This window comes from Nicotiana sylvestris, chromosome 6 (assembly GCF_000393655.2).
Source record: "Nicotiana sylvestris chromosome 6, ASM39365v2, whole genome shotgun sequence".
Lineage (NCBI taxonomy): Eukaryota > Viridiplantae > Streptophyta > Magnoliopsida > Solanales > Solanaceae > Nicotiana > Nicotiana sylvestris.
In genome coordinates, this window is record NC_091062.1 from 189,065,505 (window position 1) to 189,092,450 (window position 26,946).

At 38.7% G+C, this 26,946-nt stretch overlaps 2 protein-coding genes across 3 annotated transcripts; one reads left to right on the plus strand and one right to left on the minus strand.

The window, feature by feature from the left end:
- The first annotated feature begins 3,322 nt into the window (after positions 1–3,322).
- Positions 3,323–4,828, plus strand: LOC104239488 (trihelix transcription factor ENAP1). Its single transcript, XM_009794130.2, has one exon. It carries the CDS (start codon positions 3,445–3,447, stop codon positions 4,480–4,482), a length of 1,038 nt encoding a protein of 345 aa, XP_009792432.1. The 5' UTR covers positions 3,323–3,444; the 3' UTR covers positions 4,483–4,828.
- Positions 4,829–5,714: 886 nt separating this feature from the next.
- Positions 5,715–26,653, minus strand: LOC104239487 (chromatin modification-related protein EAF1 B-like). Of its 2 annotated transcripts, none has more exons than XM_009794129.2 (23): positions 26,323–26,653; positions 24,573–24,772; positions 24,416–24,470; positions 24,234–24,331; positions 22,720–24,154; positions 22,487–22,606; positions 22,144–22,299; positions 21,089–21,280; positions 20,806–20,886; positions 17,881–17,938; positions 17,265–17,770; positions 17,103–17,156; positions 15,251–15,308; positions 14,968–15,164; positions 14,762–14,815; positions 14,583–14,663; positions 14,285–14,422; positions 14,092–14,208; positions 11,856–11,959; positions 11,526–11,738; positions 11,061–11,433; positions 6,434–8,058; positions 5,715–6,197 (listed from the first exon to the last, which is right to left on the minus strand). In XM_009794129.2, exons 2-22 carry the CDS (start codon positions 24,713–24,715, stop codon positions 6,514–6,516), a joined length of 5,778 nt encoding a protein of 1,925 aa, XP_009792431.1. In that variant the 5' UTR covers positions 24,716–24,772; positions 26,323–26,653; the 3' UTR covers positions 5,715–6,197; positions 6,434–6,513. The 2 variants fall into 2 exon arrangements, with proteins under 2 accessions (XP_009792431.1, XP_009792429.1); XM_009794127.2 differs by having other exon boundaries at positions 15,251–15,314.
- Positions 26,654–26,946: the final 293 nt, after the last annotated feature.

Genomic DNA, 26,946 nt, shown 5'->3' on the forward strand with positions numbered 1-26,946 from the left:
CATAAAATTAGAATTCCGCCCGATTTCTAAATTTTCATATGCCATAACCCATGTCATTTGCATGCATCTAGACGAATGGACCAAATCGCTTAAAATTTTACCAGCTTATCAAAAATGACCTAAGGAACAATAGTCATTGTTTTGCCATAACCGTTCCTCGATTTTTGGCATTTTAAGACCATAAAACTAGAATTCTGCCCATTCCCATATTTTCGTGTGTTATAACCCATGCCACCAACATGCATTCGGGCGATCGATCCCGGATCGCCTATAATTTTTTCTGCCTATCAAAAATGCCTTAAGTAACAATAATCTTCGCTTCAACATGACTGTTCCTCGTTTTTAGGCATTTTAGTGAAACTTCGCCCGATTCTCAGATTTTCGTGTACCATGCATCCGGCGACCAGACCCGAATAGCCTAAACTTTTGTCGGCCCATAAAAATGACCTAAGGAGCAATAGCCATCGCTTCGCCATGACAATTCTAACTTTTTTAGCATTTTAGGGCTATAAAACTGGAACTCCGCCCGATTTTTAGATTTTCATGTGTTATAGCCCACGCCATCTACCTGCATATTGGCGGCCGATCCCCAATCGCCTAGAATTTTGCCGACCCATAAAAATGACCTAAGGAACAATAGTCATTGCTTTGCCATGACCGTTTCTTGTGTTTTTTGCATTTTAGGGCTATAAAACTAGAATTTTGCCCAATTTTTATATTTTCGTATCATATAGTCCACGCCATCTGCATGCATCCGGGCGACTAGACCCGAATTGCCTAAAAATATTTGGCCCATAAAAAACGAACTAAGGAACAATAGTCATTGCTTCGGTTAAAATAGCACGGTCTAGCCAATTTTCGGGCTGGTCATTCAAAAATAGCCAGCGTTTGCCAAGTCATTAAAAAATAGGCACTATTTTGCTGCAACAGAGATCGGTTCAGCATAATATACTAGAGTTCGGTGCATCTGTGTATGAACTTCCAGCATATTATACTGGACCGGTATACTTTGCTAGCTCCAGTATAATATACTGGAGACCGGAGCACCGGTGCTCCAAACTCCAGTATATTATGTTGGACCGGTATATTATGCTGGAGTATTTTATCGGATTTTGAACAGTGCTTTCGTTCAAATTTATCTTTACATGAAAAGTGACTAAATTTCAATTACTTTTGAAACTGTGGCTATTTTTGAATGATCACTTGTATATCTGGCTATTTTTGAATTTCTCCCACTGCTTCGCCATAATCGTTCCCCGATTTATGGGCTATAGTCATAAAATCTAGTAATCGAGAGGAATTCCAGTTTGATGGCCCTAAAATGCCAAAAAAGGTGGAACGGTCATGGCGAAGGTTGACTATCGTTCCTTAGACCGTTTTTGATGGACCGATAAAATTTTACCCGATTTGGGTCCAGTCGCTTGGATGCATGCAAATGGTGTGGGCTATAGCACACAAAAATCTGGAAATCGACAGAACCGGTTGCCCGAATGCATGTAGATGGTGTGAGCTATAGTCCACGAAATCTAGGAATCGAGCAAAATTTCAGTTTTATGGCCCTAAAACGCTAAAATGTAGGTACGCTCATGGCGAAGCGATGAATACCGTTCCCCATGTTGTTTCTGATGGGCCATCAAAACTTTAGGCGATTTGGGACCGCCCGTCCGAATGCATGTAGATGGCATGCGCTATAGCATACGAAAATATGAAAATCGGGCGGAATTCTAGTTTTATGGCCCTAAAGTATCAAAAAATAAGGAACGATCATGACTAATACACACACACCTTCTTTTTTTTTGGGCAGACGGCTATTTAACTTAAGGGAAGTTTACCTCCTATAACAAGCTATTATACCCTATTTAGTATAAACCAAAACAATTTCAAAATTCTTATTAATTATAGCTACCTTTTCTATTTTATAGCAAAATATGTATTTATTTATACCTATCATAAAGGCATGAAATACGCCAATTATGTTCTTTCTCTCGCTCTTCCTTCTCTCTCTATCAGCAAGATTCTCAATCCTCTCTCTTCTCCATCAAATCAGCAGAATTGTTGGCGTTATTATCGTGGTTAGCATCAAAAGCGTCGTTGGCGCCATCATCCACTATTGATTCATCCTCTTAGGCGAACAGATCTAGCCATGGCCAATAATAGAGGAAGTTTAAGATACACAATAAGATACGAGAATTTGTGATAAATGATTCAAAAGGACTGCTTGCCACGTGCTAGCACCCATTCTTCAGAATTGCCCTACTAGAATTCCCAGAGTGATCGTTTTTGCTTTTTATTTATATTCTTCTAGTACATGCGGTTGCGGGTGGAAAGCTCAACATCCTAATCTGGCAATTTGGTCTTGTTTTTCGGTGACCGTCCCTGGATTGTTTTAGAGTTAATTAAACAATTAGTAGTTTTGCATTTTTGGGGTTCATTCTGGTGCAATCCAGTATTTTGCTTGGCCGAAAAATACTATCTCTGGGGAAATTTTTTCTCTTCTTTACTAATTTAGTCACATACAATGATACAAATACATAGTATTCTATACAAATAGACTCAAATATATTATATTTTTTGGCATGTAATTATATATTCCAAAGGTCTGTATTTTTTAAATACGATCGAATATCACTATGTTTTGTGATTTTTTGTTGTTTGAATACAGTCAAATTAAATACGGTGACTTGAATACAATGTATAATGATGAATAATGAATATTTGTGAATTTGAATACAATATATATAGTCAAATTGAATAGAACGGTATACACCCTATTTCTTGATTACCTCACTGTATTTATAAATACAGTTGCACGAATACATGGAATACGGCATAGTAGCAGCGAAATTTATGTATAATTTATTTTGTTGAGTTAAATTAGGAGTGATACACGCTAATCGATCCTCTTTTCATTATTAAACAACTGTGTTCCTCTATTTTTTTAGGCGAATTCACTGTTGTATTTATGAATACAGTAACGTGAATACCTCGAGTACAGTCGCATAACAACTAAATAATAGCTATAGGAAGTAATTATGTATATGAAATCTATAGAAAGTTAATAGTCACTAAACAACAGTAGTTTAGGTAAATTACTCTTAAATGAATGGGAATTTCCAGCTTAAGGTCTTGGTATATCAACTATGGGCCAAAAGGCCTTCTTACTGAGAAATTACTTTTGTATGCTTCTAGGCTTTGGGGTCCATTTAAGGCTATCAATAGTTCACCTTTCTTCTGGGCCACCCACTATCTATGGCACCCATATGGGCTGCACCACCCATCACCAACTACCAAAACAACCACCCCCACCCCCACCACCGCCATTCACCTCTGCCACCGCTCTCCCCACCCACCCCTCGCCCTCCACATAAATCCACCACCCCCCACCATCCAAATCCCTATTTCTCCCAACACCCAAAAATAACATTTCCACATAAGCTAATATCCATGGCTAGTTCCTCCTCTTCTCCCCCACCACCCCTCCTCCTCCCACCCCCTGAATCAACCCAACCCCAACCCCAAATCTCCCCATCACCCCAGAAAAAAACCCAACCTCTCCCATGGACCCATCAGGAAACTTTCAATTTAATCCAAGCTTATCAAGAAAAATGGTACTCTTTAAAAAAAGGCCAGCTCAAAGCTAGCCAATGGGAAGAAGTAGCCATTACTGTAGCAGCTCGTTGCGGCTTTGACGAGCCGTCAAAATCCGCCACCCAATGCCGTCACAAGATCGAGAAACTCCGAAAACGTTATCGGGCCGAAAGACTCAAACCCTACCCGAATTCATGGCAGTATTTTGACCTAATGGATCGTATGGAGCGCGGGCCTTTACCTATTTCAGCCCATCCTGTTGCTATGGTGAAATGTCAACAGAATTCGAATTCGATATCGAATCTGAATTCTACTGCTGCTGATCATCAGAGGTATTATTATGATAATAATACTGATAGTGATGAAGTTGATGCCCTTAGTTATATAGATACGAGGAAAAATAAGTGTAAAAGTATTAATCATATTGTTCGTGGCGAAATGGGCTTAATGGGTATGAATGTGAATGTTGTTGACCATAGAACTGTCAATAGGATGGTGAAAGATCGAAACTTTAATGTTTTTGAACAAAAAGATCGAAACTTTGATGTCATGAGGGGGACAAGAAATCCAATGAATGAGAAAAGAAAAGGGTATTTTGGGAATGTGGCTATTGAGGATGATGACGAGGATGAGGACGTTGAGGAAGAAGTGGATGAAGAGAATGAAGGGAGTGTTGGAGGTAGTGAATTGGCTGCTGAAATTAGGGGATTTGCAGAGAGGTTTATGAGAATGGAGAATAAGAAAATCGAGATGATGAAGGAGACAGAGAGGTATAGGATGGAGATGGAGAAAAGGAGAATGGAAATGATTCTTGAGAATCAGAGGAATCTGATTGATACTATAAATAGGGTCGTTGGATCGCATAAGAAAGTGAAGGTGGCTCAAGAATTTTGAACTCGTTCGTGAGATTTCTTGGGATGGAGATGGTTTTTATGCTAAAAAGAACAAAAAAGTTCATTAGAGGAAATTGCATTCGACTTGCATGTGTTAGGCATAAAACAATGTTCTTATTTAGGGATATCTTCATGCTTCTAACATTTTTGCCTTAATGATTCTTAGGAATTATTACAATTTATTTTGCTCTTTTAAGTAGGAATGTAGATTTGTTCTGTGGTAGAGTTCATATTTCCTGGAGGATTCTTGTAGACAAGATTTGAGTTAACATAAAGATATCCAGAATATCTGTAGTTGCTGTTGCACCTATAACAATGGAATAAGATGGATCCTTTTTCATTGTAAAGTTACTGATGCTTTCTTTCTGCTCATTTTCTAATAGGTTATGCTTTCTATTGGCATCTGCTGTGACATTCAAACTTGTTTGTATGACCCACAGCCCAGATCAAGAATATATTTTCTGTATATAATTGGAGGGATCTTAGAATTGGGGACGGTAACTGTTTGTGTTTTTTTAAAGTTTGGTTCTTGGTACCCTACGGTAGTATGAAATCGCCTTGTGACACTGAGTTCTGATGCTTGCTTAAGACAATCTTACTTACAATCCAGTTGCCTAAACTTTTAGAGGAAGTGATTGTTAATTATTGCTCTTACTGCTAAATTTGCAGGCAGTTATTTACATCTCCTTGATATGGGATTAAGGATGGGTAGATTTTTCTCCATCTGCTATTTGGAATGGTGCTTTCTTGGAGTGTATATCATGTACTGTTGATGCAACTCTTCATTATTTCTGGGCAACTTTTGTAGATTATGTTCTATGTTCAAAGATTATGCGGAAATGAATAAGTGAAATTAATATGCAAGCTAGTCAAAGAGTTGAAATGCCATAATTGCTGACAGTTTTAGTAAGATCTTCAAGATTGCCTGGGAATTAAGCTTTGACGTCCGAAATACTTAAAGAGCAATGCACCAAGTTTCAAGGAGTTAAGCTGTTAATTATTTTACGAGGAAAATGTCTTTTTATAGATTTTATACATCTTAGTTAATATGACTTTGCTGGAAGTTGGAATACAAATGTTTCATTGACCAGACTGGTAAGATCATGACAGATTCCTAATGATAGACAAATAACCTTAAAACAATCCGTCGAGTGGTGTGGCCAAGATCCAATTCTGCGTACTTAGAGTTCAGTCTTCCGAGGAGCTGTCCTATCTATATGCGCAATTGAATCCTGTTTCAAGATTTGCAATGCTAATAGGAAAATTACAAGAATTGCACAAGCTCCCAGGAGGGTGAGCAGTCATGACTGATGACTGTTATGACAAATATGAAGTATACACATGCCTAATATTTACAAGATTTTCCACAGCCTTTGGCCATAAAAATGATAGCTATCCCCTTGAATACAAAAAGGGCTATAATACAGGGGATGACCTATGGGGACAAAATCAAATAGGACCCCCCCTAGTGAGCAGGTGGAACAAGAGGCTTGAAGAAAAATGAGAGGTAATTGAAGGGGGGGAAGGGGGGAAAAAGAAGAGAGAGAGAGCCTGTACACCTACCTCTACATCGGTCCCTACCCTTCCTGAGGCCTCTAGGGCAACAAATACTATACAAAACACAAAATTTAAGCGGATGATCCTCTCTACGACAGCAAAACCTTGAATTTCACCATCTTGTCCTGATGTGATGCCCTCAGGCACAACGAGCTTCGTCTGAACAATAAAATAAGCAAGAATGAACAACTTATACTATATATTATGCCATGTTGAAAATAGAATTAATCAAGAGCCTAAATTATCTCAACCAAAAACTAAGGGAAGTATTAAATCTAAAGCCTCATAAAAGCACATCACTACATTTAGGTGTATGGTATTATGAGTGGAAAGTTATGTTCCTTTGAAAGCATTTCAGTATCAACACCAGTTAATCGAGACCAAATAAAAATTACCTGTAAACTCCTGTTTCAAAGGCATGCCGAAGGAATTGACAAGCCGCGAAAAGAGCAATCCTTGATATTTTGAGTGTGCCTCAATCCGGTCTAGATTCGCTGTGTTTAGCAAACAAACTTCTATTCCCTGCTTGTAAAGCTTGAGCCTGATCTGAATGTTGCAATGGTGGTGGCTGATGGAGTTGTTGCTGGTTTGACTGGGGCTGGGTCACTGGTGAGGGAGGTTGTAACTCGGAAGACTCTTGCTTCCATTGAACACTAGCATCAGGCGCAATAGGAGAAAAGTTTCCAGAAGATTGCCTTTGGCTTATCCCTTGGATGACTTCTGGTACTGTCTCGCTTCCAGCAGAATTTGTTGGTGGGGTCCCAATTGAATCGAATGATGGGACTGCAGCCTTCATTTGAGCAACCCCTGGGACAGAAACCTCTGCGGCATTAGTTAAACTGTTGCAGTCCTGCGGGGGTGTTTTACCTATCTGTGAAGTGTCACACATATTATGCTGTTCACTTTGAGGTTCACTAGCTTGCAACTTTGGTGGATCAGAATTCAGTGACCGGTTCCGTTGCAGCCCTCCTTGCAGAGCTGCTTGACTTTGAGTCACCAACTTTGGCTGCAGTTGCACCTGCGGCTGTGGATGCATCAACATTCTGTGGTTGGAAGAACCTACAACCGAGGATGGAACAGATTGGTGGGGTGATTTAGGACCTAATACACTCGATGATGCAAGAGGTTGGATGGAGGGAATTTGCTGCTTTTTGGACGGAGGCACTTGGCCAGAATAAATCTTAGAGTGGGGTTGCTGCGGCTGACTCACCATTTGCTTTGCAGGCTGGACCAGGCTGCATCCTGGCCCTGAATACACTCCCTGACTTTGCAGTAACTTAGTGGTTTGCTCACCTTTCTCTGCAGATTGATTGACTTGCTCAGTAGGAAGGCCATCATCAATCTGCATGTTCTGATGTGTCATCATTTTCCCTCTCCCGATTCCCTTCGAAACTTTAGCTTGTTTTTGGGACTCTGACTGCTGGCGCTGTGGAAGATGGTGCCTGCTAGCATTTTGAAGCTGCTGCTGTCCTGTCTGATGTGGCCTTTGCTTGCCCATCTGAGTAGTTAAACTACTACCCCCAGTTTGCGCAGTTCGTCCAAGCCCATGAGCCGGAAATGGATGTTTTAGTTGATGCTGTGGCAATGGAGACATTGAGGAGGGGGATGCCAAAGGAGAATGTGATACTGGTGAAGAAGAAGATTGTGAAGTGATTTGAGGACTATTCTGCAATGAAGATATAGGAAGATGGGGCTGCGTATGTGAGAGTTGTTGCTGCTGCTGCTGTAAAAGCCGCTGTTGCAGGTGCCTCTCTCTAGCTAAGCGAATTGCATAAGCTTGATGCTGTGAGTTCGTGGCATGACTGGCCCCTTGAAGATGAGGATGATGAGGGCTATGCACAAGTGGTTGCTGTGAAGATATAGGATGTGCTTGCTGATGATGAAGTGGGCGTGATAAAACAGGTGAGGGGGCAGTCTGGTTAGGGAAAGAGGAACTTAACCCACCAAAAGGAGGGACTCCTTGGCTGTTTCCTTTCTGGAGCTCAGGCATTTGCCTCTGAGCTTCCTGATTCTGTGAAGGCTGCAAAAGCAGGATACATACAGTGTCATCAAACCAAAATCCCAAGGAGGTGAGAGTTAAAGTACACAGGCAGTGAATGCATCACATTACAGTTCCGAAAATCAGATATACAAACTATACCATCAGGGAGAGCAGAAAATGCAGAATACTTATGTCAAGCAACAATATGAAAATTATAGAAAAGCAAAATATGTCACAGGACACTAAAAAGTAAAAACTACATCCCTTCAGTATATAAAGGTGGATCCACTCTCCAATGGAAGTCATAAAATCTGCATCCAAGGGTATGGCCTAGTGGTCAATGAAGTGGGCGAGAACCATAAGGTCTCAGGTTCAAATTCCAGCGGAGGCAAAAACACTAGGTGATTTCTTCCCATCTGTCCAAGCCTTAGTGGATATAGTTACCTAATACCTGTAACCGGTAGGGGGTGGCAAGTATCCCGTGGAATTAGTCGAGGTATGCATAAGCCTGCCCGGACACCACGGTTATAAAAAAAAGTAGTGTCATAAAATCTAAGATTCTCAATGGAGCTCATCTAAATTTAACTGCCTTCACCTTCTCCATATTGTTTTTTCCTGATGTGGCAACAGCTTGATTTTTAACAGCATATCCTACTCCTCCTTTGCTCTCCGCGAGAATCCGAAAAAGAGCTCCACTTTTCAATGGGCATTAATCTATCAATTGTAAATGAACCTAATCGACAAACAATTCATATTGCAGGACATTCATGCTGGTCTAATTAAACTTCTTCAATTCACATGTCGTTCAACACAATCATTTTGACCCAGTTATAACTGCTTCAACAGTGTAGACCAAGCTGAAACCATGTTTCACATGGTAACACTGGTATAGTTAGGCTTGCCAGTTAAATAAGCCAGGCCAAAGAGCATACTGAACGCACAGGTGTTCTCTTATAAATTTATACTCTCTCCGTTTCAAAAAGAATGAACTTATTTGACTAGGCACGGAGTTTAAGAAAGAACGGAATACTTTTGAAACTTGTGGTCTAAAACAATTCATAGATGTTTGTGTAGCTATAAATCATTTTATTAAGGGTAAATTGGGAAGTTTAAAATTACATTGTTTCCAAATTTAGAAAGGGCTCATTCTTATTGAAACGGGATAAAAAGAAAATAGGTTCATCTATACTATATTAAAAGCACGAAGGCCCTTAGCGAAATGTCGTTCGCCTTTTTTACCCATTAAAAATAGATTTCACGCTAGACAAAATAGTCATTTACTTATTTTTCTAATTTTTAGAAGTAGGCATTGAATTATTTTCCTAATATTTAAGATTAGATATTTAATTATTTTTCTAATAATTAGTATTCTTTTAGGTTTAGACGATTTGAAGTCTTTTTTTCTCCTTTTGGCACAATAAATCCTTAACCAAAAATAAACTTCTACATAAATGTTTCCTTTGTGAACAATTTAGTACAAAAATAACTTCTATCAAGTAGTATCAACTTGACAAAAAATACGGAATATTCTGCATCGCCTTATAATGTGATTGGAGATTGATAGATCTATTGTTGAGTCCACATCAAAGTCTAACATATAAAATTATTACATGTACTCTTATCGCAAGTTAGAGTTGGTTTCCTTCAACCATATCATCAATACTTAACATTTGGTTCGTAAGTTCGGCCTTTTTTTTTGTATCTTTAGTTTTCCTTTGCTATGAAGTAAAAACTTGATTTTTTGTCTATATTAAACTCTTGTGTACTTTTCATATCGAATCTTGGTGTCTTCAAAATATTGATATGAGAAGACGTATTGATTATAGAATTTATTTGCTGGTTGATTCTCTATTTGTTATGGTTTATTAATTCATTAACGTCTATATATTTTCCAGATTCTTTGAAGCACTTGAGTGAAAATAGCATGTGTATTTTTTTCTTTTTTGTTTTTTATTCTGTGTGTGTTTTTCCTTTTATTTTTTATTTGTATTGATCATGAAATTTTCGAATTCTAAATGTCATGTTTATTTTAAGCATGTTTTAACCTGATAAAAGGTCCTGTCAAAACAAACGCTCAATTATTAAATTTTCTTCCTAAATTTACTATACAGACTAAACTGATAAAAGGATATTGATAGATTATATAACAATGCTTTACATATAGTGAAAAATCAATAATTACGATTATATTTAATCATAACTATTTATTGAAGTAAGATAAACAAAATGTATCTAAAGATACTTCCATTGAATCGAAATTATAAAGATGAGAGATATTTCATTACCTAATGAATCAAAATTACAAATTTTAAACATGATAGATATTTTATTACCTAATGAATTTTAAAATTACAAAGATAAAAGAGAAAGATATTTTTTGGTATAAATTTGTAATGACTAATAGGATACGTCTCAAGCACTACTTTATATCTATTTAGTATAAAATAATATTAAAATATGGAACAATTTTTTAGTTGAAGGTAAATGATTAGTGATTGAGAACTTTTGTGGCAGTTTCTTCTTTTATTGAGTGATGTATATAGGATCAATATTTATTAGTTTTAGGAACATGTAGTATTATTTTATAACTCAAGCACAATATTTCAATATAATATTTATATGTTTTTTAAAATGTTGTTTACCACTTGAGGTAGTATACACGTGCAACGCACCTATCATAAGACTAGTTCTTTTTCAAACATGGGGAGTAATAACTATTATTCAAAAGTATCAAATCCTGTCAAAGAATCTCACTTCAGAACTTATTCAGCATAGATGCCTAAAGTCAGGGTTTACTGGTTAAAAAAGATGAGGAACTAAGTTAGGTCGTGAAATTTTTTGCAGAGAGGAGAATGTATTTTCACCTATCATTTCATAATGAAGTTTAACAAGCTCGAAGTTTTCATATATGAAATGAGTTAATAACTGCACTAACCTGAAGCAGAAAGTCAAGAAAACACAACCAACTATAGCTTTACCAATGGTGCGATAACAGATGTTAACCAGGGGAAAAGAGCAATTTGGAGCCAAAATTGACTTACCCGTATCATGTGCAAGATATCACGAGGTCTCAACATTGGACTCCCTTGATTAGAGCTCACTCCAGAGTGCATATTTACAGTGTTTGGCATTGCTACCATCCCAGAAGAAAGCATGCTCCCAGAATTCAGCACAGATGATGATGCAACTCCCTGAAACCCAGGCCTTGCCATTGGGATACCTCTATTTAACCCAGACATTGTCCCCATGCTGTTGCCGCTGGGATGTGTACGAGAACCACCACTATCACTGCCTGCAAGAGCTCCAGGAGCAGATATATTGGACTGCATATTTCCCACTGATAACATTTGATTAAATTGCTGCAATCTCTGATGCTCATCAACTGGAAAAGATGCAGATCTCGGAACAGCATATCTACCATCCCCGGGAGTATGATTACCCACATCAGCACTTGATGAGAAAATGACAGGAACCAATACATAGTTTTAAGCTTAAACATTCAATACCTGACAGATGCATTTAGCGGACTTGATGATGATGGAAAGTTGTTTCCAAGAACCATATTGGGGGATCCTTGCACTCCAGAATTTGCACCAGATGCAGGGACCAATGGTCCTCCACCCTGACTCGAGATAGATAACCCACTTGAGTGTGGACCTTCAAATCCAGCAGAAAGAAAGTCTGGACTAGACGAAGGTGCATCACACAGATCCAGAGGCCTTCATTAAACCAAAATAGTGGACCAGAAGAACAGGGGAAAAAGAGTTAACATCCAAGCTTCAGTTTGGCCGAATAGGAAAAGGCCGACTTCTGGATTACACTCAAGATAAACTTACGTAAGAATAGGTCCTCCATTCAGATTATTTGAACAATGCTTGGAAAGAGCAAGCATGTGAGAATCGTGTGGTTGCTGGAGTTGCTTCAAATCATGGTTACCACCCTTCATTAAAAAGAAACTACACATTATAATCACTTAGAACTCATAAGTATATAAAGCAAATATAAAGAGAACAAGAGGTTAACAACTGTCTGTACACTTAGATATTTGAAAAAATGAATCCAGTACTCTTCCCCTAATGCTGCAAATATTTACTTTGTTGTCCAACTATACCCAATTCTCCAACATACACTAGGATAAGCGAAACTGGGAAAGAGTAATCGACGATCCTATTACGCTGATTTCTCCACAACAATTTTGATATCTTCGTACCAAAATCTGAAAACTAAACATGATATGTCTAGCCTCCAAGGGGTGGCCTGGTGATCAACGAGTTGGGAATAAACCTTAGAAAGGTTCGAATCCCAACAGAAGTGACACTAGCTTAAGTCTTCCCATCTATTTAAGCCTTAGCAAACACACTTAGCCGGTACATATACATGTGATGTGAGTAGGGTACGCAATTGATTAGTCCAGGTATACACAAGTTAGCAAAGACACCACCGTTATTAAAAATTTCAATGTCTATGTCAGAATGTAAATTTTCCAGTACTTAATCACAGCGAATAATACGATAAGGTTGGAGTAAAAATTTCCAGTACTTAATCACATCGAAATGAGTTGAAAGTATATTCTCCAGCAAAATAAGTTATCGCGATAAGGCTTTTCCTTTTTATTATATACAGCTCCGCAAGCACGGCGTACGACACTCACTCACTCCTTTGCCTGGGCAAGATCTGACAACTCCTGCCCAAAGATGAGGGGTTACAAATTCAGATTAGCTATAGCCAAAGAGGCCAACGCTTCTGCTTTATCCAAAGAAAGATCCTCTTCCTTTTTCTCTTCCTGATCAGCGCGCTAAGGCTTACGTAGTTGATTCGATCAGATAACCCTTCAGGGAAGCAACCAAACCTGGCGCATCCAATTCCCTTCCAATCAACAACTTGCTTGAATATGTCAAACCTAAAGGAGGAGTAACTTCTACAGCATATTGAGCATACCTTCAACTGATCCATAGACAACGACCATCATTAATAACAACTATAATAGTTTATCCAATTATGATTCCTTGAAAGTATATAAACCAATCTGCCTATTCTATCAAATCAGGAAAGACATATTTCAATCATTCAGAATCAAAGGTTTTAAAACTAGTGACAGCATCTAGATTAACAGAAAAAACTCTATGGGAAGCATCAGAGCACCATTAAGGATCTATCTGGACAGCTTTTTGAAAGTCTTTTAGAAAAGAATGTTTGTATAACTAAACATCCAAGAATAGTTGTCGTTTTTGAAGATTTGCAAGTGTTCTATGAGTAGAAGAATACTTTTTCTTTTAGAAAGTCTTCGAATTTTTTTTTTGGCAAGAAATTTTTACAAAAACTTAAACAAACACGTTTCCGGAAAAAAAAGTTTGCAAGATTCCCAAAGAAAAAAAAAACACTACAGACAAACGCAACCTTTAACTCTAATAGTTTGTAGTCAAAAGTTTTAAAACTTGTGGCAGCATCTAGATTATTCTTATTTGGAAATATGCCAAAATTTAAGATAGTTGCTGTTTCCTTTTCTGTAACACAGGAAAAAAAAGAAAATCATCAATATCTGCACGACAAGGCAGGTACTAATGATACCATGTCAGTTTCTTCCTCAATTGATGGGTTGACCTATAGCATAATAATTGAAAGCATATAACGCAACAAGTTTTCAAGGAAGAATATCCCTAACTAACCTTCGCAAAGGATATAAAATTGTAGGCCAGTTTGCATGTTACGAAATCTTAGGTCACTTTGCATGTTATAAAATGTTACGCCACTTCTCCGAACTAAGACAATTTTGCTAACACTTCATTTCTTAATTTCCTAATTAAAAAAATAATTTAATCTTCATAACAAAAGTTAAACCAGGAGCTGAATTTATTAGACTTCCGACGACCAACAGAACATATTGTGCATATTTGGGACATTAAAAACCTAAACTATGGCAGAGACTAGACTAAATTATAACGAATCACATTTTGCAACCCTACAACGCTGACCAATGGTTGCTAAAAAGGCTAAACTGGCAGGCTAGAACTGTTAATTTACCTATAATAGCCAAGACACAATTTATAGATAAATGCTAGTGCAAGAACATACCTGAATCCTCCGTAAAAGATATTTCTTCCCAATCAAGATGATCTTCTCAAAATGAGATTTGAGTGTATCCTCTTCCATTGGCCCCTGCAAACGCTGAAACAGCTGTCTAGCACTTCCCTGCATGTGTTGATTCAAACTGATTTATAAAAAGCTTTGAGCTCAAGGGAACAACGGAAGTAAACAAATATTGAACCTTGGGAATGCCAGGTAATGTTGAAGGATATGGTTGAGAAGATCCTGAATCTTCAGCACTATCAGCGCCATCACCACTAGTTCTGTCCATAAGTATTTTATGACGTTCCTTGCATTCATTAGGTTTGCGATATATACACTGCATGAATTGAGCATGACTGCTTAAAAGCAGTGGAAAGGTAATAAAAAGCCATGATAAAAAAGAAACATTAAATACAATAAAGAACGCCAAGATGGGGTAAAAGCGAGTTCTGTGTACGTCTAGGCAAAAGATGGTATGACACATAATTACCGCTCACCTTGAATTGCAAGGTACTGTTGATGGCATCACTTACAAGCTCCCAATTTGGACCCATGTCGTGCACCAGGACAACAAGTGCCTAATTTGAAGTCAATTCCTTTTATATGCATGCTAGCCAAAAGAACTACAGTAGGAATAAGCAGAAGAAGGTTCATATCATATGCATAAAAAACCAACCTGGTCCTCAAATAGTGACCATGGACTTCCTGAACCTGGTTGTCCTGCAGGCATCTGCATGAGAATGTAGATGATCAAATTTGTTTTCCAGATATGATCTAATATATTTTTCTTTAATCAGCTAACCCTCCAAACCGGCATCCATGCAAACAAATGGGCAAAATTGAAAGAAGGAAAGAGATTGTAGCTGAGATAAACTTAAGTACCTTCAAAGTTTTGGCTTTCCTATTCCGGTCCCTTCCACTAAGCATCCTAATAAGTTTATTCGGGTTGGACATGTTACTCATCTGGGAGGCAACTGGAGATGGAATAGATCCACCAATAGGGGCATTATTCTCGAAAGAATTTTCAAGTGATTGCCTCAGCATCTTTGGCTTCTTTGCATTATGTTGACCAAATAAACCTTCAAAATGTAGACAGCCCTTAACATGACAAGAAACACACTCCATATCAAGCTCTAAATTCGATGCAAGTTAGAATAAGCTATACCGCTGCTACCGTTTGATTCAAGTTGATGGCTCTCCAATCTCTTTCTGGAAGGATCTCTCTGAAACTAAACAGTTCATGATGAATTCAACAAGTATTACATTAAATGTTACATCAAATACACATAGACCATCGACTAAATACGCTACAAAAGAATCTGGTATCAGGAAAATGTGCATTAACAATCTCATTCTTAAAATATGGGCTACCAAAACTGACAGCTCTTGAATTGCATCAAGAGGTAATATCACATCTTCTCTAACATACTTTAGTCTGATTCGCCAATTGCTCAAGACATTTACTACATTGTGTTTCCTATAACCTCAGTCCCAAAGAGAAAACAAGGAAAATGGGATGGAGAACTCTTTCCAGAAAGCAGTCTAGAAATCTCATTACATTTGAGTACGCTTTTGAAATCGAATTTTAGTTTAAGTATGGTGCTGTCCCTTGTTGGGTTGCCGTAAGAGTTTGAATTGAACTTATGAATAACTTCTGACTAATCTAAACAGCAGAAATCATTTGGCTCCCAAACAAGGCTTCCATAGTAAAAGAGGGCATACAACTAATATTCAGAAATATGGGCATAAAATATATGGTTCCCAGCCATGTGCAAAGGCACCGTAGCATTCATTCTAACCTTGTTTAATCTGGAGAATCCAGGTATGTTTATGTAAGAAAACAGCTCATTCAAATTCCTTAAGATAAGATGTAGAAAGACTTACCAAGAAAAGATAAAATGACAAACATGAAACTACAATAGAGCCCCCATCAGAAGAGGAATAAGAAAATACGCACACGGACACATAGTGATACATCAACAACCCAGCAGATCAGAGAAAAAGGGGGTAGTTGGTTCCAACTTGGACAGGAACTTGTGGAAAAAGAGAACAAGATTGAAAAAATGATCACGAATGTTAAGAAATAATACCCCATGCTAACGAAAAAACTACAGAAAAGGAAGAAAAAGATTGAAGCACTATGTTAAAAGAAAACAACTCAATTATAAAGTTATTCTAAGGCAGCAATTAGTGGATCATTTCCTAATAGAGGTCTAACTAGCAAGTTCAGTATCATCAAAGGGACCTACACATATCACCTAAGGTGCCTAAGCACCCGTAGGCTCTGCAAAAATTTGTGCTTGAGTTCGGATTTACTAAGAACGGAGTTCAAGTTTATTTCAACCAGGACTCATCTTCTCCTTTTTCCTTTTTACTTTTCTTCTTTCTTGTTTTTTCAACCAGTAGGACCCCTCTACTTTTATCTTTTCTTTGTTTTCTTCTTTTCTTTTAAAGTCCTTTTGTAGTTTTTTGTCTTTTCAACAAGCAAAACCTCTTTTTTTCTTCTCTTTTCTTTTCCTCCATTCTTGTTTTCAGTCTATTCTACTCAAAAATCCCTTCAATATTAACAAAAAAGTCGACCCCTTTTCATTTTGCAAGACAAAGATTGAATTCTTCAGAATTTGAGATAAATAAATATATCAACAATTTAAAGGTCAATTAATTTAACTTAACACAAAACGTACCAAAATTGAGTTATTCATTTCATCAAATCATCTAATTGATAGAGGAACTTGCTTGGCTTCTTATTTTTTCTATTCAATATTTGTGAATAAAGAGAGAGAAAATCGAACTTATTGTTATTCTGTAAGGGTTAAGCTAATAACATGAACAGAAATTTATCCAAAACTGACAAACCCAACAAAATGCACGGCCTTATCGGGTTTCTATGGCAAATGATAGATTTAGACTAAAAGTGGTGGTGCATTAGTGACTTTGAAATCCTTGGTCCGCCTCTGAATATCATCACATTTCAGTGGATTACTGAGTCTCAATGTTGAAAGGAAAAAGGAAATTACCTGGTTGGTTTGATAATTAGAATCAACATGCCATCTCTGCCCATATGCAGAACCCTGCAACAATGAGAATGCAAACAACAGCTGGCAATCTTAGAAAAGGTGCACGGCATATAATTCAAATTTCTTAATTAATCTTCTGAGACATAGCAACTTGTCAAGTACCAGATGCTTTGCTTTTTTCTTCTTTTTAGGTTTTGATACTTCAGCAGAGTCGAACAATAAATGCTTTTCATAGTCACCCACGGATTCAACTTCCAAGCTATTCATATGGGATCCACCATGCAATGTACTGTGATCATCCTGAAATGAACCGCTATCACCACTTGAAGCATCTGTTTTGGTTGGAAACTGAACACATCCAGCTGTTGATGCACCGAAGGGACTAAGAACTCTCTGCCTAGAAGCAGTACGCACACGCTTGGTTGGAATAGACACATTAACATTGCTTGCTGGTCGTTTCCCCAGCAGCATAGATTGATGAGGGCCAACTCTATTTTCCACACATTGTGTAAATAGTGAATCAGCGCCAACATGATATGGTCTACCACTGTAAGCCTTCAGGTGGATCTTCCGTGTCTTCTGGGGAAGTCTTGATGATTTGCTACCTTCTAACGCACCTGACCTATCATATGCACTTGTTTCTCCTTCATCCACTTCAAATGCACAATCTTGAGATCCAAAATATGCATGCACAAACTCATTGGTCAAAAAATTTAGCAACTGGAAAAAACAGAACGAGCAGGAGATAAATCACCAAAAATAAAAATAAATAAGATACCTGCAACTGCATCACATGCAGATGTCTCCACCTCCTCTTGCATGCTACTACCTGTCCTCTGGAATTTCAAATAATATACCAGAATCAACAAGTACGGACAACAACAACAACAACAACAACAACGACCCAGTATAATCCCACAAGTGGGGGCTGGGGAGGGTAATATGAACGCAGACCTTACCCCTACCCCGAAGGGTAGAGAGGCTGTTTCCAGGAGACCCTCGGCTTAAAAAAAGCAACAAGAGACGTTATATTAGTACCATAAAAATGCATAATAAAATAACAGCTTTATAAGAGATATGAAATACAGAATACGACAATACGAAATAGATGGTTGGTATAGTAAAACCTAGCAGGTAAAGCCCTACATCAATAGACGACCAATGGCATTCTTAGTCTAACTCCTAACTGGCTAGTCTCACTCTATTGTGCTGTAGAAACACAACTTTCCCCTAACCTACAACCTTAATGCTCGACCTCCATAATTCCCTGTCAAGGGCCATGTCCTCAGTAATCCTAAGTCGCGCCATATCCTGTCTGATCACCTCTCCCCAATACTTCTTAGGTCGCCCTCTACCTCTCCGCGTGCCCACTACAGCCAGTCGCTCACACCTCCTCACCGGTGCATCAGTGCTCCTCCTCTGAATGTGCCCGAACCATCTGAGTCTTACTTCCCGCATCTTGTCCTCCATGGGGGCCACGCCCACCTTCTCTCGAATATCTTCATTCCTAATCTTATCCATCCTTGTATGCCCGCACATCCACCTCAACATCCTCATCTCTGCTACTTTCATCTTCTGGATGTGTGAGTTCTTTACCGGCCAACATTCAGTTCCATATAACATGGCAGGCCTAACCACTGCTCTATAAAACTTACCTTTTAGTAACGGTGGCACTTTCTTGTCACACAAGACTCCCGACGCTAACCTCCACTTCATCCACCCCACCCCTATACGGTGTGTGACATCCTCGTCAATCTCCCCGATCCCCTGAATAACCGATCCAAGGTACTTGAAACTACCCCTCTTGGGAATGACTTGAGAGTCAAGCCTCACTTCAACTCCCGCTTCCGTCGGCTCAACCCCAAATTTGCACTCGAGGTATTCCGTCTTCGTCCTGCTCAACTTGAAACCTTTAGACTCAAGAGCATGTCTCCAAATCTCTAGCCTCTTGTTGACGCCGCCTCGTGTCTCGTCAATTAGAATAATGTCATCAGCAAATAGCATGCACCATGGCACCTCCCTTTGAATATGATGAGTCAGTGCATCCATCACCAGGGCAAATAGGAATGGGCTGAGCGCAGACCCTTGGTGCAACCCCGTAATAACTGAAAAGTGTTTAGAGTCACCTCCTACTATCCTAACCCGAGTCTTAGCTCCAGCATACATGTCTTTAATCACCCTAATATAGTCAACCGGGACCCCTTTATCCTCTAAGCATCTCCATAAGACCTCCCTAAGAACCCTATCGTACGCTTTCTCCAGATCAATAAACACCATGTGGAGATCCTTCTTCCTATCCCTGTACTGTTCCACCATCCTCCTAATAAGGTGGATAGCTTCTGTGGTAGATCGCCCCGGCATGAACCCGAACTGGTTGTCTGAAATAGACACCGTCCTTCGCACTCTCATTTCTACCACTCTCTCCCAAACTTTCATGGTATGACTTAGTAATTTGATGCCCCTATAGTTGTTACAGCTCTGGACATCACCCTTGTTCTTATACAACGGAACCATTGTACTCCACCTCCACTCTTCAGGCTCTTCAGGTACGGAAAAAACATAAAAGCATACAGCAAGAGGTAGCATAATCCTTACAGGAACAAGGTTGGATTGTATACACCAGCATCAACAAGTAAGATGAAAACATAAAAGCATACAGCTAAAGCTAGCATAATCCTTCAAGGTTACAAGGTTGTCCATATACAGTAAAGTTGCAACTCTTTCTACTTTATCTCTAACAGCTTACAGCTGTTGGCATGGTCGTGTTTTTAGTGCTAGGTATTGACAAACCAACTCATTCATGTAAGATGTGCTGCCAGGATTAGAAGTCTTAAAAACAGATATTACCACCAGAAGAACAAAAGCATTTGCATGCAGTGGAAGAAACTCATTAAGTTAAAGTACACAAGTAGGGAATGCATCAGATTAGAGTTCCAAAAATTCGATATACAAACTATACCATCAGGGAGAGCAGAAAATGCAGAACACTTATGTCAAGCAACAATATGAAAACTATAGAAGAGCAAAATATGTTACAAGACATTAAAAAGTAAAAACTACATCCCTTCCGTATATAAAGGTGGATCCACTCTCCAATGAAAGTCATAAAATCTGCATCCAAGGGTGTGGCCTAGTGGTCAATGAAGTGGGTGAGAACCATGAGGTCTAAGGTCAATTCCCAGCAGAGACAAAAAATACTAGGTGATTTCTTCCCATATATCCAAACCTTGGTGGATAGAGTTACCTCGTACCTATTGCTAGTGGGAGGTAGCAGGTATCCCGTAGAATTAGTTGAGGTGCGCGCAAGTTGGCCCGGACACCACGGTTACAAAAAAAACCATTAAGTTTCGGCCTTTAGTACTAAAAACATATCCCCCATGTCCAAAAGTAAATGTAATTTTCAAGTAAATGACGTCTAAGATGCTAGAGCTTTTGTTGCTCACCATAAAGTCAGTTGGGAGCAAGAAATGCAGCCACACAACTACCTTTTTCACAATTTATAGCCTAAGTGCAGAAAACGAAAGAATCAAAGCTTCCTGAAAAGGCTTTGGATAAAAAAAGTTGGATGACTGATTAAGAGTCGCTGATACTTGTTTTTACACAAAGGTCAACAAATTGTTATGATTGGAGCACAAGTTGCTATTCAGTAATGCAGAAGACGTAAAACTAAAGCTAGCCAAATTATAATGGTCTATATGCTTACCTCACAGAGTTGCACATGAGATTCGATAGATATTCTATAAGCATCCATCGCACCAAGCGGCACAGAGTAGAAGAGGTTCTCCTGCATGAAAGATTATGAATATCAATTACTATGATAAGCCAACTAAACAAGGAGCACTGAGTATAACCCCAAGAACGAACTGATTTAAGCCGTAAGGAAAAATCTAAAATAGTTTCATGCCACAACAAAATGAGATTTAAAGAGATCAGTGGAGCACAAGAAGAGAGGCAGGTTCAAGTTTAACATGTAAACACATCCATACCTCTGTCAAATGGTCTTCCCATGATGTGTCCACAATTCCCCCGTCAGATATCCTATCTGGAGTCAATGGCGCCTCAGCTTGACTTTTTGGAACATCTGAGTCATTGTACTTCAGAAATCTCATAGCATACTTCCCAATAGCAATAGGGTAATCCTTTTTAGGTCTTGCGAACTCCATAGTTTTGCTTTTCCCCTGCCATAAGATATGAAATAAGCATAACAAGGATCAAATGATATCCCCCTTTCCTCTCTTCCTTTGGATAAAAACTACAAAGGAACTTCTAGAAGTTTTACTTAGTTCAATTCGTAGCTTTACACTTGCACTAATTGTGTTTCATTTAATTTCGACAAGATGGACAGCTGACAGTGTGAGGAAACAAACCAAAAGCCTATCCCAACTAATATGAATTTCATTTGCCAAGAAACCGGATCACACCTGCTCCTCTATCCAAAGAACCTTTAATCTACCAACTCAAAGTTAGTCCACCCTATTAAATGAATGAGCTTTACGTAAGATTTACATGGTAAGTAAATCACAAGATTTAGGATCCTCGGTCAAATCCTACTAAATAGCATACCAAAACCAGATGTAAGCATTTAAAAGGGCAAGGAAATTCCTGTGAATGCTATAATCAGACTTTTATTTTTCGGATTATGTGAAAAGCATACATAATTAGGCAACAAGAGATCCCACAAACACAATTTTAACCTATTGGTCCTCCCTATCTTTTTTTCCCTAATCATGTGTTTAAGCATCAACTCAAAACCAGAGAATGCTAAATGCCTACTTATGCCTGCATCAGAGAGATTAGAAAGGAGTATATCATATCAACTACTCCTTAGCAAAGTATGCACTCAGAAATGAAGGAAGCTACAACTGTCCATATAAACAAATAGGGATATTAACCCAATGGGCATAAAACAATTAAGCAACGAGATAACAAAGACCAGTGATGAGCTCTTTTCCCCTCCTTAGTGAACGTTCTTCCTGAAAAACACACAGACCGTTGGGAAGAAAACAGAATAAGCTAAGATTGTGCAAATTACTCTATATACCTCGATAGAGTGCCAGAAATCCATGACAGCTTTGGCCAGGTTGTGAGCTACTCTTTTTTTCTCCCAACTACGATTTTGTTCTTGGAATCTCAACCGTGAGCTAAAAGCAATTCGGTGACATATTTGACCTGCAGCAGTTATCTTCCAAAGACGTTCCTACATGAAAAAATATTCTAAATCAGGTAAGTGCCTAAACCTGGAAAGAAATAATGAAAATACTATTCCAGAATCAAAAGAAAACTAAATCCTGTTCCAACAATCCAGAACTGTGCATTTTGACACATAGCTAGAAAAGAAGAAAGGGGAAAGAAACATTAAAGGCGAAGATCTACTAAGCTCACACCTGAGCAAAATCATTTGCCAACCAAGCCATTTCTTCAAGTACATAATCCCATTGAGATTTTCGACAATTCTCCGGTTGACAGGCTACAGCAGATAATTCTGCAATTCTTTTACGCTTCGCCTGTTTGTTACATTACATTAGATCTACAACGTCAGCTAAAAAAGTAATAGCAAGATCTCTGCAAGCTTGAGTAGATGAGGACGTGAATTGTTTTGAAGGTCAAAGAGAACAACCTCTATAACCTGTGCCTCTTTCAAGATCGAGTCTTCATCAACCTGGATCCTAGGTGCTTGTCCCTCGGGAGCAAGATTTGAAACTCTAGGCTGTGATACACACTCGGAATGCTTTGGTATACAGGAATCAATCGTACCTTGAATACCGACATTACAAATAGTTTGGGAGTTGGAATCGTCCCTTTTAAGCACATTACATTTTCTTACGGTTTCCGATTCAGATGGGCCAACTTCTTCCATTCTTTCCAGGATATGTTTATCTTTTACCTCACTTTGCAAATTAGATACAGTACTGACACGTTCTTCTGGTGACTTAGGTAAACAACCATTACTTTGGTGATCGCGTTGACCAGAATTAAAATCCTCATTATATAAACAACTATTGACATCAGCCTTCATCTCGTTCTTTACATTAACATCACTTCCAATAACTGGCGTCCCTTCTGGCACTACCAGTTGTCTGTTTAAGTCGCCGTTGGAATCCAAAATACTCAGATTGGTACACATTTCACTATCATTATGTCCATCTAGACTGAGGCTAGTCTGGGTGCAAGAAGATTCCGAATCTAAACCCTTTGTTCCCAAAATAGCACCACTATTTTCAGCTTCATTTGGGAAGCTTGGCTTATTATCATTTCCACTACAGAACCCATTCATTTGGACCGAACTGGCTTGATTATCAACCTCCCTTTCAGTTCTATGTGGCTGACAATCAAGACCAGCAAAATCTACCTTTTCCTTTCCCAGCGACAATTGAGGCCTTTCAGGAGCTTCTTGAATAGACATTTCCTGGGCACCAGTGAGTGAGTTCTGATCATGTTGTCCATCAGGTAAACCTCTGGAAGTACTAGCATCAGGAACAGTATGCAACATATCGTCTTTCTTAAAGCCAGTATTTGACTCTGGTTTAACACCATCTACTTCTAAGCCCACCTGATTATCAGAAGGCGTAGTCTTGAGAGCCATACCACCATTTGGACTAGGCGGCCGTGCAACGTTCAAAGAAGAGTTCTGGTCCTTATCTGAATCAGAAACCGGTCCTTTTAACTCTTTGGGAAACTGTTGTGAAGGCAAAGACGTGCCATGACCACCACGAGCTATATCAGATGAACTTGATCTAGCACTGTCGCGATTCGGTCGGGGCCTGTATCTTCGCTTGTATGCTTTTCTGGGGATATCAAAAGCAGTAGCATTACTCAATTCTTTTGCATTTTGACTTTCATTGAACTTAGAGGACTGCCCTGATGGAGTAACATTGCTCCTACTGGGATGTCTACAGCCCCTATCACTACCAACAAATTTATTTTCCCCGTCAAACAGCATGAGATTGTCAGCACTGTTGGGTTCACAAAGTTGAGGAGCTCCAGGTCGACCGCTACTTTCAGCTGAGTCTCCATGAGGTGAAGCGGTAATTGCACGACTACCTTTTACTACACTGCAATGCCAAAGGGAAAATTAGACTACTGTAACCAATACAGGATTAAGAAACAGTAACAGAACACCTGAGAGATTACCTGGTCACGAACTGATCCGGATGTTTATCTGGCAGTGAGGTGGATTGAACACTAAGTGAAGCAGCATCCCCAAATTTGAATTCCAGGGGATCACCACCCTGCAAGAAGAAGTATCCAGTCATGTCAAAGCTACAAGCAAAGAATATCTGAACATCTAACAAGAATTAGACAGCCTTCCATACTTCCTCCAGAAATTCTAACTGCCTCCTCCTTTCCTGTAGGCCATCACACTCCTGCCTGTTAACAAGAAAGAATCTCACCATAAGTTGGGACAGAGTACTTTCTAATCATAAAACTCGACATAGGCAGGTGAAAAAAAACAGAGTATGCTAGCATTACCTTAGCTTTGCATGGACCTTCTCAATTGCTGCTGTGCGCGGAGAACTTTTGGTACCAATACCAACTCCGCCTTCAACAAATCCTCCCATGGAATCAACCCCGGCATTGACTACAAGATCAGATCCAATACTACATCCACGCATTACCTCCTTAAAAGCTACAGGGTGTTGCCCTCCATAACATAATCCTTAGTCAAATACCTACAAGCAAGATAATAGTAAGATGCTGTCGAAGAATCAAAATAACACCAATGGAAGTAACAATGGTATCATTATATATTAGCAACAATTTTTTTTGATTTGTATCATTACCTATTAGCAAAATTATACGCCTTCTTTGGGTATGACAAGGGGAATGACTTGCTTTAAGAATATGTTTGGCTGTAGCATACATGAAAATTTCTAGCTTATCACTTTCTGTACCTCCATGAACACGATGGCATTAAAGTTTACAGTTAAGAATGTTTAAATTACCTTAATTTGTTAATAGTTCTAAAGAACCGTTCAAACGCTGGGGATCATAGAATTTACGTGCTAAACTATTGCTCTCAGATGCAGCATGGCATAAGCAATAAGTCCCATACATCATATCTAACACCCAGTTTTTATTCCCAGCATAAATCAACACATTGGCCGAAGTGCTTGTTTAAGCCGGGAAAAAAAGAGCATGTTCTTAAATACAGTATATAGATTGGACGAAAGGTTGAATTCTTACGACCAATCCACATATGGTTACTATCTCAGAAACACCTTTTCCAAGGAGAGAAAAAAATTTAACAATATGTTTCAGAAGAAATTACAATTATAGCAGATCTATGGCAAACATATGACATAACACTTGCTCAGGCAAAAGACATACTAACAAAATCAACTCCTTTGGAGTATCTACAGTGGAATTTTTCTCTTTAGTGGTGTTGGGGGAGGGAGAGGGGAGAGGGGAAGCAGCACATGACCACATGCAATCAAGAGACAATATCCATGGGAACAAATCTTTGGAGTTAATACTGCACAAAGCAAAGCAGTTTATGTTGGAAAACTAGGCACGTGCTAAGAAGAAGCAGAAAGAACAGATCACCTAAAACTTAAGGAGAAATAAAACAGAACAAAAAATAAGTTACTAAATGTGCACATTCTCGAACAGGTTTACTTTTTTAGCATTTCCTGTTAACATGATAAAAGAGAAACTCTGCATTCGGGTGCAGGAGCATTTACATGGGTTTGATTGCTCATAGCTGTAGTTCATAGATATCCGTTAACCATTCAATCTAACAAACAGTTACTATATCTCAATCTCTCGAATGCAGCTGTTGGAGAAAAGCTCATTATGCTACATGATTGGACAGTAAAGCAGATTGCAATTTTAAGACACAAAAAGGGAGCATTTTCCGCGCACTAGTGTTCATATCTCATTCATTTTCTGCAAGCACACTCATTTTGTGATCAGCAGCTTCACCATTCTGGATAAAATCCCGTGAGAAAGATGAGTCTTAGCTCACGAAGTATCTCACTTCTTATCATGCACGGCACAATAACTCCCCATATTAAATTAAGCTCTTATTACCACTGAACATGCAAAACTTACGAACAATTGAAGCAAAATGCAAAAGCACAGATTGAAAATTCTGAACTTTACACTCCCCAATTAACAAATAAACCCTAAAAATACCAATTCGAAATATTCTAGGGTTTGCACGAAAATGAACAGAGTCCAAATTCTAGGGTTTGTAATGCTTATGAACCAAAATCAATACCTGAATTGCAAATAGTTATACCCGAATTGCAGATGGGTCTAGCAATGGATCGCCCCGAAAACTTTCTCCAATTTCTAGGGTTAGGTACCTCAATTCAAAGCGGGACACATTTGCCCTAGAAATTGAGAAGCCATGAAAAAAAAAAATTACACTCTGCTATCCTCTATAACTGCAAAATACGTGCGTATAAACACATAAATACGTATGTTTGAGCGTATTTGATCATTGAAAATGCTCCCTGGATCGTCTTCTCGTTCGTTTTTCTTATTTTCCTCCTCTATTCGTCCTCGCAGAGTAGTGGGCTGGATATTCAAATCGGGTCAATTTGGGCCCTTTTTTGCCTCCCTAAATTTATAAATTGCATAACATATTGTCCTTCTATAGTTTATTTTTTTATAACATACTTTCCTTCTATAGTATTATTTTCTTTTTCATGTTCAATAATACTCTTACCATCATTGATAGCATTTTTTTAAATAATAATTGGAGTGTATGAGGATCTATCGAAAACAGTCTTTATGCTTTTAGGGTAGGGGTAAGACTGTATACATTTCCCAAATTTCATTTGTGGGATTACACTAGGTTATTGTTGTTGGAGTGTCCGGATCATTTTGCATGTGCTCC

Bases quoted from the DNA above. Each gene is read 5' to 3' on its own strand.
- LOC104239487 (XM_009794127.2), bottom strand. From the start codon at position 24,715: ATGCGTGGATGTAGTATTGGATCTGATCTTGTAGTCAATGCCGGGGTT. The intron at 14,816-14,967 runs GTACTTAAGTTT...ATTCTCATGCAG, and splicing joins GGAAAGCCAAAACTTTGAAG to ATGCCTGCAGGACAACCAGG. The intron at 14,423-14,582 runs GTGAGCGGTAAT...CAATTCATGCAG, and splicing joins ACAGTACCTTGCAATTCAAG to TGTATATATCGCAAACCTAA.
- LOC104239488 (XM_009794130.2), top strand. From the start codon at position 3,445: ATGGCTAGTTCCTCCTCTTCTCCCCCACCACCCCTCCTCCTCCCACCC.